At 46.3% G+C, this 12,568-nt stretch overlaps 1 protein-coding gene across 1 annotated transcript in view; it reads right to left on the bottom strand.

Moving 5' to 3' along the window:
* Btbd16 (BTB domain containing 16) overlaps window positions 1–12,568 on the bottom strand; it is a gene marked incomplete at its 5' end in the record, with an annotated part of 50,265 nt that overhangs the window by 17,858 nt on the left and 19,839 nt on the right. The window contains one exon of the mRNA XM_051145428.1: window positions 3,517–3,636. Coding sequence (XP_051001385.1) covers window positions 3,517–3,636 — 120 coding nt within the window. The remainder of the gene's footprint in view (window positions 1–3,516; window positions 3,637–12,568) is intronic.

The raw sequence follows: 12,568 nt of genomic DNA, 5'->3' as shown, positions 1-12,568 counted from the left end.
GCATGGTTACTCTTCTTAGCCTTCGTTAGGGTGCCACGCCAGCCAGACCACTCCTACAGCTGTAGCTCTGTGGCGCAAACCCCTGCTCTCTGGTAGTGATGCAGCTTGTCTCACTGTTGCCACATTCTGACTGTCTTGTGCCAGAGGTTCCCATAATGCCTGGTGCTCCCTGTGTATTCCATCCCTTCTGGACAAGATGCCTTACAATTTAAATGACAGTAATTGTAACATTTCTGCCACAGACAGAATTCTGTCTAAAAATGGGCAAGCTTGGATGCAGGCAGAGTCGATGGCCAAACTCTGCCAATACAGGGTAAACAGGTCCTCAATAGTTCCTGCCTCGCAAATATGTCTGTCAGATATATTGGGCCAGAAGGCTGAAGATGATGCTCCAACATTACAGAGAGTGTTGGGTGACTGCTCAAGCAGCAAACTGTCCCTGTCATTTTCTCATTCTAGAAGCTGCTTACCTGCACTTCCTGTCTACTCAGATAATTAATTTTATCCCTTCTCAAGTCTCTGAAGGGGTTGAAAACCAGATAGTTCAGTTTTACAATTAAGCTTAGCTATTTACCGGTTAAGATGTTTTTAGGTCTAGATAGATGTTTCAAGTTGATAAAGAAATAGATATTGATTTATATTAAGAATCTTAGACCCATCAAGATAGGAAAGATGTTCTCTTCAAGGTTGTCAAACACAAATAGCCAAAACACTATGAATGTAACATTTATATAATTCTTGATTGTTTTGTGGTTTTCTTGATGTAGGTAGTTTATTGTATATATGTGGAATAATATAAATTTATATGTAAAAAAGAAAAAAAATAAATGGTTACTAATTGAAAAATAAGTAAATATCTACACACTAAAATAAAATAAAATAAAACAAAACAAATGATTTTATCAATATGTGCACTGCCCCAGAAGAAGACACTATTATCTCTGCTTAGGTTGGGCCAGTGAGATGCCCTGAATACAGGTGAAAAGCATTCCCAAAGGAAATTGAGGGATCTAGGGTTTGGGGGGCAATGTTGGGTAGGTAGAAGTGTGAGATGTGGGACCAAGTGTGAATCGGTGTGCTGAGAAGGGCCCATGTGCAATGCACACTGGAAAGAAGGCCCATGGAGGCCAGCGCCTCGAAGCCCGTCCTTGGTAGAGGGGTTCATGTGCACACCACAACCACAGCTCCAATTAGTCACTGCATGATAACTCACTTCCCATCTCCCTGTGCTAGGACAAGAGGGAACTTGCAGCCAAGTAGCAATTTTTCCTGGTGGGCAATGACTCACTGGAAAGGGTTGTCTATGGGATATTAAAAGAGGGGAGAGGTGGGGCTGAAACATTTGGGTCCAACACAAATTATATAGAAACAAAGCACAGTGCCCACAATTCTGCCACCAAATAAAGCTTTCCCCAGATAACAAGACAAGAAAAAAATAGACTGTGTGGTTAACACTGAGCACAGCTGTTCCCGGAATGGATAAAATGGCTCAAAAGGACACAGATAAAATGTAGATCAAACAGGTCAATTTGCTCATTAATATGTGAAGACATACTTATCTGCTAAACCCCTATGTGCAAAGAATATGGCTCATGATGCTAAGAGGCCCCAGTTTCTGTTCCTTGAGGTGCGTGGGCCAGAGATGAAAGCAAGGTAGCCCATGGCTTTCTTTCTAGGGCAGACTCTTTACAGCCACTTAGGATAGTCTTTAGCTACTGGGTCACTAGACTCGTCCACCTTCTTGGAAATATGGGTGTGATTTTTACAGTTAATGTAGAAGTATTATGGTTTGCTCTTAAATATTCCCCTAAGTGCATATGTTAGATTTGGACATTAGAGATGAAGAAACCTTCAGTTTGGGCCTAGTGGGAGGAAATAGGTCTCTAATGTGTGCTGTAGGAAGGGACAGTAGGACTCTAATCCTTTCTCTCTTTTTGCTTCCTGGCCACCAGGAAGTGAGCAGCTTTGCACCCACTATGAAGTTCTGTGCCAACACAGGCCCAAAGGAAACAGAGCCTTGAAACCATTACTACAGAACCAGAGTGGACCTTAACTTGGGCAAATGCCGTGCAAGCATGCGGGCCTGAGTCTGAGGACCCATGAGAAGCCAGCACAGTAGCATGTGTGTCTGTACAACTCCATGCTCCTGTGGTGAGATGGGAGGCAGAAACAAGAGAATCCCCAGAGGCTTGAAGGCCAGCAAATGTATTCCATCTAGCAGCCAACAGGAGACTCTGTCTCAAACAAGGAGGAAAGTGAAGACTAGCACACAAGGTTGTCCTTCACATGTGTTCTGTGGCATACACATCCCTGCAGTCATACATAAACATGTGCACATGCACATACACACACATATTAACACATACACTAAACATCACATATAGACACCATACATAACATGTACACACAGAGATAAAGTGTGTGTGTGAGAGAGAGACAGATAGACAGATAGAGAGAGACAGAGAGACAGAGAGAGAGAGAGAGAGAGAGAGAGAGAGAGAGAGAGAGAGAGAGAGAAACAAACAAGATCCCTTTAGTATTGTGCAGATAAAGCATTCTCAGGCATGGCCAATAAGACACACTTAAAGGTACTCAGTGTTATCATTCTATTATTTTTCATTTGAACGTTGAAGTATACTAATTTTAGACCATTTAAGTTTAGAGAGTATAAGAAACTGGACTCATCCTAGGAAACATTTGCATATTCAAATGCTTTCCATTTATTTCCAGAAAACCCAGAATCTTATATGCTATCTAAAAAAATATAAATGAAAACATCTGGCCTGATATTTTAAGGTCAGTGTAGCACAGTCATTTTCCTGAACAAAAGAGTTATTACCTTCTGCATCATGGCCGCTCCTGGGCGCACCAGTTCCTGGAAGCATCTCGCAGCAAAACAACTGTGTGCTACCGTCTATTCTAAGTGGTTTAGAGCATTCCGTAGTCACAGTCACCCTATGCTATCCAGATGATGCTAATTAAAATTATATTACTGTCTCCTTTTCCTCATAATACTTTAAGCAAGATAGATAAATAGATGATAGATAGATAGATGGATGGATGGATAGATAGATAGATAGATAGATAGATAGATGGATGGATGGATGGATGGATAGATAGATAGATAGATAGATAGATAGATGGATGGATGGGTGGATAGATAGATAGATAGATAGATAGATGGATGGATGGATGGATGGATAGATAGATAGATAGATAGATAGATAGATAGATGGATGGATGGATGGATAGATAGATAGATAGATAGATAGATAGATAGATAGATGGATGGATGGGTGGCTCAGTGAGTAAAGGCGCTTACTACCAAACCTGAGAATCCAAGTTTGCTCTCAGGGATTCACATGATGGAAGGAGAGAACTGACAAGTTGCCCTCTAACCTCCATGTGCATTTGGTGGCATGCACACCCGTGCAATAAATAAGCGAACGACTAATTAATTAAAATAGCTTAAACCAAGATACATACATCTTATCGACCAACACGGAGGTGTGTTACCTGCTAAAATATGCCAGCACGGTCTCGTGGATCGGGATGACCTGGACTTTGCTGTTCAGCTGCAGGTAAACCCACAGGAGCAAGGTTTTCAGGAGATGGAACTCACTAAAGGTAAACAACCTGGTCAAAACAACAGGCAGAGAAGAAGGGTCAGGACTAGTGGGAGAAAACGATTTGTAAGAAAAAGAAAAGGTAGAAGTGAGTCTGAGGAAGGAGGCAAAGCCAGCCAAGTCCGTAGGTGACCTCAGACAATGAGCTACTAACTTGTTTTCAGCTCCAAGGGAGAATGAGATGCTGGGCACTGAGCTCTCAGTCACCTGCCACACTTGCTGTAGAAATGAGGTTGTCATCTAGGGAGCTCTCACTGATGCTCTGTGTCCCTAAGTCATTATAGGTTTTAACTGTAAACCCGTGGCATAAGACTATGAAATTGACATAGATGCACCTTGCTTTGAGAGCTGTTGAAGTTGGTCCTTGCCCTTATACGTTATTTAACATTTCAGTCAGCACTCATTGCGGCTCTGGGCATTACTCTTGGCTTGAATGCATTGCAACAGCTATACTTAATAAGTTGGGTTCTTTTTTTTTTTTTTCAGTCAGCCATTATCCTTTCTTGCCTGCTAACTTTTACAGCCGAAGTGTCTCTCTCATTAGCCTCACTGGACCTCCTTCTGGCTTGAGGCTGAAATGAATGACTTATCTCAGGGCACACAGATCTGGGCTCAATCCCAAGTCATTAATCTCTGGGGTACGACTGTGACCGCTCAGCCGTCAAAGGGCAAGCATATCCACTTCTCAGAATGCCGGCGGTGAAGACCAGAGGAGAGGACTCAGTGCCCATGTTTCCAACTGGTGCCGTAACTGACACAGAACAGCTTAAGATCACACAAATTCATCATGGTTCTGGGGGTCAGAAGTTCAAAGTGAAGTTCGCTGGGCTCTGATGAACAGGATGAACAGGATCAGTTAGCCTCCTGGAGGCTCTAGTGAGCATCTTTCCCCTGCCTTCCTCAGCACCAGAAAGCACTGTCATTCCTTGGCTTTTGGCCCCTTCTTTGGCTGGTCCAGCACTGCAGCATCTTCTGATGCCTTCTGTCTCTGAGTCTTCTGCACATGGAAAAGAGCCTTCCTGGGATGCACTGGGCTGACCCCTACACCCCAGAGTAGCCTGTCACACTTGCAACCCCAACTCCCCTTTGTCATGTACTCTGATATAGGCACAGGTTCTAGAGCTATGTGGGCATCCTTGGGGCTATTACTGTGTTGGCCACATGCAGATAAAGTGCCTAGGACAGTGTCTGACACATGACAATGTGCTCAGCAGTGGCAGGTCTTACTCAAAGTGGCAGGATGACTTCTGGATCCAGAGACCAGGCTGTGGCACAGCAGCAAGAGGCATCTCCTCAAGGACCACTTACTGTTTTTCGAGACAGGGTTTCTCTGTGTTAGCCTTGGCTCTCCTGGACTCACTTTGTAGACCAGGCTGGCCTCGAACTCACATTGATCCACCTGCCTCTGCCTCCCAAGTGCTGGGATTAAAAGTGTGCACCACCACATCCAGCTTATGCTTTTAATGCCAGCACTGGGAAGGCAGAGGCAGATAGAGCTCTGTGGCTTTGAGGCCAGCCTGGTCTACAGGACAGCCTGTTTCAGGACAGGTGCCCAAAGCCACCTCAATCCTCTCTGCGGCCTCTCTAACAGCTTCTGCTGGCTTGACTATCAAAGGAACTGTCTCAACGTTCTTAAGCCTACTGATACTTCTGGTGTCTGACCCTGGGCACAGCACCTGGTTATAAAATATGCCATAGGCTCTTCATTTCCCACCCTACAGGGTCATTGTAGGTGAAAACCAAGCTAAACCATGTCTCTGAAGAGCAATGCAAATGGAACCCTCCCACCTCTTATGCTATTTCTGGGCAGAACCAGACAGAACCAAGCTGGTCACTATCTAGACCACAAAGAGGCAGATGTCACATCCCCATAGAACGGTGGCTCTCAACCTTTCTAACACTGTGACGCTTTAATACAGTTCCTCATGTTGAGTTGACCCCCAACTATGAAGTTATTAGTTTCTTGCTGCTTCATAACTATAATTTTGCTACTCTTATGGATCGTAATGTAGATATCTGATATGCAACCCCTGTGAAGGAGTTTGCAACCCACAGGATGAGAACCACTGTTGTAGAGACTTTAGTCAACTGGGTGGGGGAAGCCGTGTCATCTGTTTTGTGTGTCTGGCCCTTTAAAGTCAACTGGTCCTTTGGGAATTCTTAGCCCTTCTTAGAAGTGCTGTGAGGTTCGGTGTCAGTTGCCTCTTGGATTTCTGGGAACAGGGAGAGGATATTAAAAAGCCAGCAGAGGCTGAGAGAGATTGAGTAGGATTGGAGTAGGGTCCAGGTGGCAGTGCAGCAGGCCTAGAGAGCACATGCAGGAAGGACTGCTGAGTAAGTCCACAGAAGACATTTGGTGCAGGGAGAGAGAAGACTCACTAGGGCTAGAGAAGAGAAACAGGATTGAGTGGGGTCCATCAAAGAGAAGGTAGTTGAGACAGCCAGACAGAAAAGAACCCACAAAATAGCAGAAAAAGACCAAGCAGCTTCTAGAGCCACGGTTGCCCTTCCAGGCCTGAGCCTAGAAAGTTTCTTGAGATCATACCAAGGAGGGGTCAGCAGTAACAGGAGGGACAGTCACGGTTCCATCACTAGGTCCTGGCTTCTATGAAGGCATTTGCTGAAGTCCAGGCCTCTGCCTTTAGGACACTATCACTCACTCTGGATTCATATCCAGGCATATCCGACCTGCAGCCTGTATGTCACGTGGACCCAGAAGAGTAATGGGTGCAGCCCAATATAAGGCCATAAGTTTGTTGAAAGCACTGTCACATATATATATATATGTAACTTCATTGCACAGTCCTTGAACTTGAGCACTGTGGATGACAATGTTGTCTGTGTCAAAAGGTTAGGCTTGGCTGGTTTAGCCCCCGCAGGAAGTGACCACAAGGAGAACATTCACACCTGCTTTTAATTAATCCAAGAGCTTTGGAGACTTCAGTGCAGATGGAACCCCATCCCCCACCCTGCACTGTCCGCCTCCTGGTATTTGCTTGCAGCCGTGACAATGTCACTTAACTGACGCTTGTTCTTTGGGAGAAAATCCTTGTCTTGCATAAGACACTGTCTTCTTATTTTATTTTTCAATAAAAATGCTGTGCATGAACAATAAACCTCCTTTCTGCACACTGACCGTGGAGAAAGCCACGCCCACACAAACGGGCCATGAACAAGGAAATCCATTGCTATGCTGTACAGCAAAAGACTAAATAAAATAAAAGGCCTTTAGAAGAGGAATGAAAGGAGATGGTTGTGGGTTTGGTCCACAGAACCCTGTGCAGCACTTAGAATTAGAAGTCTGATTAAACACATCAGCATGGGCTGGGAGGGAGCACACGGCCTGGACACAGTGAGTTGGTTGTGGTACCTTCCTACCACTGTAAGGATGCTGATTTGCAAGACAATATAATGCATTATTTGTGGGTGCACAAGTATGCAGAGAGAGTTCACTCACATGATGGGGGTGCCTACAAGCTTCTACCAGCCAGTTCCTTGCTTTTAGGAACAGAATAGCACTGAAGAAAAGAGGTGAATGGCTTCATCGGTAGTGTTTTATTTGTTGTTGTTTGGTTTTTGTTTTGCTTGAGACAGGGTCTCACTGGCCTGGAGCTTACTATATAGGCCAGGCTAGCTTCAACCTCACAGTGCTCCACCTGCCTGTGTGTGAGCATCCCTGGCCTAATATTTTCTAATTCTCTCTCTCTCTCTCTCTCTCTCTCCTCTCCGTCCCTCTCTCTCCTCCTCTCCTCTCTTCTCCTCCTCTCGTCTCTCTCAGCTCTCTCTCTCTCTAAGACAGGTGTGGTCCTGTCTGTCCTGGAACTCACTCTGTAGACCAGGCTGGTGTCAAACTCAGAGATTCACAGGCCTCTGCCTCCCAAGTGCTGGGAATTAAAGGCATGCACCACCACCACTACCTGACAATTTCTTTCTTAATTTATGGCAGAATCTCACTATTTGTACATTTAGATCAGTAACTGTATTGTGTTTTGTATTAAAAAAAAAAAAAAAAAAAAAAAAAAAAACTTTTACAGTAAAATCAGCCAGAGAAATGGACGAGCAGGCAAAGGTGCTTGCCGGCAAGCCTGATGGACCGAGTTCAATCCTCGAGACCCATGGTGGCAGAAGGAGGCTGATCCCTACAGGCTGTCCTATGACTTCCTTACATGTGCCTGAACATATGGATAACACAAATGTTCAATGTTTATAGAGCAAAACAGTAAGATCAACATTCTTATTGACCTTGACCATTGGTAAGGAGACAGGCCTTATAGGTATTCTAATCTGGGGACGCCATGGGTCAGAGTCCATTCTAACTTGGGCTCAAATCCAGTTGGCATACTGCGTGGGAGAGGGGAAACACAGCTTTGACTAATCATTTCCTGTGACCTCACAGGTAAGAACTATAGGTGACAGTACCAGCACCCTGAGCTGTTTTGAGGATGAGGCCTCTGGAGAACGTACTCAGAGTGTTGTGTGTTTGACAAGTGCTCAATATTTGGTAGGCATCGTTCTTGTTTGTCAGAGAAGGACCAGCTTTAGAAATTCCATGTGAGACGGCTCAGGGTTACTGTCAAGAGTGTGTGACAGGAGTGACAAGAATGGTAGGGGTGTCTCTTTTTTTTTTCTTCTAAAAAATGTTACATATCTACATGTACGTGTGTGTGTGTGTGTGTGTGTGTGTGTGTGTGTGTGTGTGTACAAGTGCACATATGTTCTGACCTGTATTTGGAGAACAGCTTTGGAGACACAGCTCTCACCTTCCACTTTGTTGAGGTAACATCTCCCTGTTCCTGTGGCACTATGTACCCCAGACTCAGCAAATATTTCCTACCTGCTAAGCCATCTCACCTGTGTCTTTTTGTTTAGGGAACTTCTGAGATTCTGAGCTTCCCCGGGTCATAGATAGGAAGTAGGGGATCTTGGAGACAGAGGGACTGGACCTCCTGTTGTAAGGTACACTTTTGTGTAGAGGGGAACTGGATGGGCCTTGGGGCTTGGCTTCCAGGAACAGAGAACTTGGAATGGGGGTTTTGTAAATTGGGGTTACAAGCACAGGGTCACCTGGTAGTGACCTCTACAAGGGGAATGAACCGAGAACCACATTCTCTGAAAACAAATTAAGCCCAGAGGCCCAGGAGGTCAGGAAAACAGTGCATATTTGCATATAGTTTACTTTAGATTGTTTTCAAAATAGAGAATACCCCCACCAAAAAATGAAGTCAAGCTCAGGGACATTCAGAGAGAAATGCTGGGCAGCCAGGGTAGAGGTTTCGCTGAGAAAAGGCTATGGATCCTTGTGCCTTTCTGACAGGCTGGGAGTCAAGCGACAGAGGTGGCTGCCCAGTCAGCTGAGTGGGGCCTAGGAATGCTCTGTCCCTGGCCCCAAGGTTGGCCTTTTCCCATGCTTCCTGCTCTGGCCTCACACAACCTCTTCAGGGCGGGTAACCCAGACCTGGTTGACTCTTTCTGGGAGGCCTCACAGCCATGATGGAGAGGGGAAAGGTGCCATGCTGAAGGTAGAATGTGGGCTCCTGTGCCAGCTGAGGGCCTGCCCAGGTCCTCATCAGCTCTCTGATCTAAGAGGCAGCGACTACAGTAGTGTAGGGGTGGGGACGCTGAAAGGGAGGCCATGCAGTATCATGGCTGGCAAAAGTGCTCGTTTACTGAAGGAGGTGTTTCCTCATGTAGAAAGTGGTGCCAATCCTCCTCAACAAATGCCCTGATGGGAGGGCCTCTAACCTGGTTACACTTGGGGGTGGGTATGTGTACATATGTATGTGTTCATGTGTATGCATGTGTATGTAGGGGCCAGATGTTGACATTAAGTTGACCTCAACCCTGCTCTACCTCATTTTCTGAGAGGTCCTCTCACTGGCCTGCTACTAACTGACTGAACTAGGCTGACGACCAGTGGGCTCCTGGGATCCATTTGCCTCCACCTTCCCAGTGTGGGATTGCAGATGCAAGCTGCCATGAAGCCAGTGGCTGCTGAAGATTGATACCGACCTAAGAGGATGTGGGGAGTCTGGGCTGCCTGAGTCTTCGTCCACTTCAGGGTGTGCGGGCTGAGGACGTAGATCCGTGTGCGGTAAACTCTGACCTGTCGGCACAGGTGCCTCCTCCAGACAGTCTGCCAGGCTGGAAAGTCTAGACATTTGACACGTAATGCTCTGGAACTATTTTCCTGCCTGGTGAGTATGTTGTCAGGCCTGTGCCATCACCGATGTTCTGGATGTGGTCAGATGTTTTGTTTTGGGTTTTTTTCCCCTCTCTTTCAGTGAAATGTTACCAGTGTGGGACAGCTCAGCCTTTCCAAGGAGAGGGATGGATGGTGTTATGTAATGTCTACAGATGCCATGTTTACATGTTCTTCAGTGTCCTGACCTTTGCTCTGTTGGAGGGTGGAGTGGAGGGTAGTGGGTACAAGAGCGAGAAAAACATAGGGAATCACAGCACGAGTGACTAGGGCCCCCCAGTGCCCTGCTGCTCTGGAGCTGCCTTCTAGGCTCTTCCTAGATAATAATGTTCCTCGATACTAGAACTCTACCTAGTTGCCCTCCTGCCTCTGTTGATGTGAGGGCATTGGGGGGTCACTTGGTGAATCCAAATTAGCAGTAGGATAGGTTAAGATCCAGCATGGAGCAACTATTTGGAGACCACCCCCTACACACACACACACACACACACACACACACACGCGCGCGTGCGCGCGGCAAAGGAGGGCATCAGGTGTCACTGTGTGCCTCAGTACTTTGAGGCAGGGCCTCTCCCTGGACCTGAAGCTTATGGTTTTCTTCTAGTCCGGCAGCCAGCAAGCTCTTGCAATCCCATCTCTACCCACTCCCCAGCACTGGGGTTATGGGCATGCATGAGGCCATTCTCAGTTTGCTATGGGGGTGCTGGGATCTGAACTCAAGCCCTCATGGTTGTACAAAAAGCATTCTTAAGCATGGAGCCATCTCGGTAGCTTCTAAAAGCAGGACACTTTCTACCACAAGAATATGACAAACATTTGGGGCTTTTTTTTTTCCTAAATAAAATTTTTACTACTAATATTCCTTTAAAGTAGAATAAGATTTCCCACCTTTGAAATCCACCCAGAGGGAACCTGTCTTTAGAAACTATCCGTGGGCACCAAGAGCCATCTGAAAAGAGTCCCAAAGAGACTAAATGTTCTAGTTGCCTTTCTGTTGCCATGACACAGCACTCTGGCCAAAAGCAACTCAGAGAAGGGAAGGGTTTATTTCAGTTGATGTTTCTAGGTCACAGTCCAGGGGTGAGGCAAGTCAAGCCAGAAGCTCAAGCAGGAACCATGGAGGAATGCTGTTTTTTGGCAAACTCTCTCTCTTCCTTCCTCTCTTCCGTCCCTCCATCCCTCTGTCTCTCTCCTCTCTCTCTCTCTCTCTGTGTCTCTAGCTTTCTTATACAGCCCAGGTCCATCTGCCTATGGATGGTCCTGGGCCTGGGCCCTCTCATGTCAATTATCAATCAAGACATGTCTCACAGACAGGGCCAAAGGCCAGTCTAACCTGGGCAGGTCCTCAGTTGAGGTTCCCTGTTTCCTGGTGACTCTAGATTGTGTCAAGTGGACAACAAAAACGAACCAGTACAACTGACTGGCAACTGAATAAAATGTACTCCTAAACTAAGCCTTGAATTAGAAGGAGAAAAAAAAGTGTTAGTGGGGACAGAACTGGGTTGGTGATAACCAAGTATCATGCCAATGGCAACTTCCTGAAGTTGGTAACTGCCTTGTCATTAGATTTTTTTTTAAATTCTCTTTCTTAGGAAACCATCACTGCTGGCATTTGGGGTGAAGGAGCACCTATTCATGGTTACTCCAGTTGAGTAAAGAGAGAGAGAGAGAAAGAGAGAGAGCATGTGTGTGTGTGTGTGTATGTGTGTGTACATAAAACCACATACATGCAAACAAAGCAGGCACAGAACTCTAAGATGAGTGACTCAGGGCAAAGGGTGACCCTGGGAGTGACAGTGACAGTTGATTGAGTTTTTCTACTCTGTGATGGTATAGAGCCAATCCACGTTCAGTAGAAAGCAAGCCTCACATCTTCCTCTTTGCCTCAAGGAGTGCCAAGTATGGTGTAGTCCTTCCTCACAGTGTTGGACAACCATACTGGCAGGGCAGCCCTGGCAGCCAAGAGATCACAGCAGTAAACAGCGGATCTCCCCCCACCCCCACCCTGATGGTAGCATTTGAGCTATCCCATGCATTCTCACCTTGGGCTGTGCTCAGTCTGTGATAGATACAGTCAGACGAGCCAGTGCTCTTTGCACCATGCTTGTTGTCCCTGACGCTTGAATTTTTCAAATAAAATATTTGAGAAAGAGGAATTAAGAACATCTTGGCAATATCATTTCTAGAAGTATAATGTAAGGAAAGAATCTGAGAAGAAGAAACACATACACCAGAGGCTAGTTACTGAGATGACGCAAATGTTGGTAAAACCTTAGGAATCGGCTAAGGGCCATGGCTCCATGAATGGCTGGAGAAAGGAGACGGCAGACCTTGGCAGGACAGGACAGGGAGCTCACGCAGGAGGAAGCAAGCACAGTTGCGGCTGCCTCTGCGGAGAGTCTGAGGGCGGTCCATGCGGGTGGGGCTGTGTCAGACCATACAATTGTGGGGACAGACTGTGCTTGTATGGGTCAAAGCCAGAAGCAGGAGGCACACTAGAAGCATCTCGGCCTTGCTGCCTGAGGCCGTGAGAAATGATGGAGGCTTGGCCTTGGGATGGCACTGGCACCGTGGAGTGCTCGGTTTGGAAATAGAATCAACCTCGTGGTCAAGATGAGGTCAAAGCAGTGTCCAGAAGAGTGTCCCAATGCTCTAGTGTATTCTGAGGACAATGTGCCAGGAGAGGGGTATACAGCAAGGGCAGGGGGCTCAGAAAATTGGGGTGTTTAGCTTTGACAAAGAG

Source organism: Acomys russatus, chromosome 5 (genome assembly GCF_903995435.1).
Source record: "Acomys russatus chromosome 5, mAcoRus1.1, whole genome shotgun sequence".
NCBI lineage: Eukaryota > Metazoa > Chordata > Mammalia > Rodentia > Muridae > Acomys > Acomys russatus.
The sequence above is the reverse complement of the archived record's forward strand: the minus strand, read 5'-3'. Positions and strand labels throughout refer to the sequence as shown.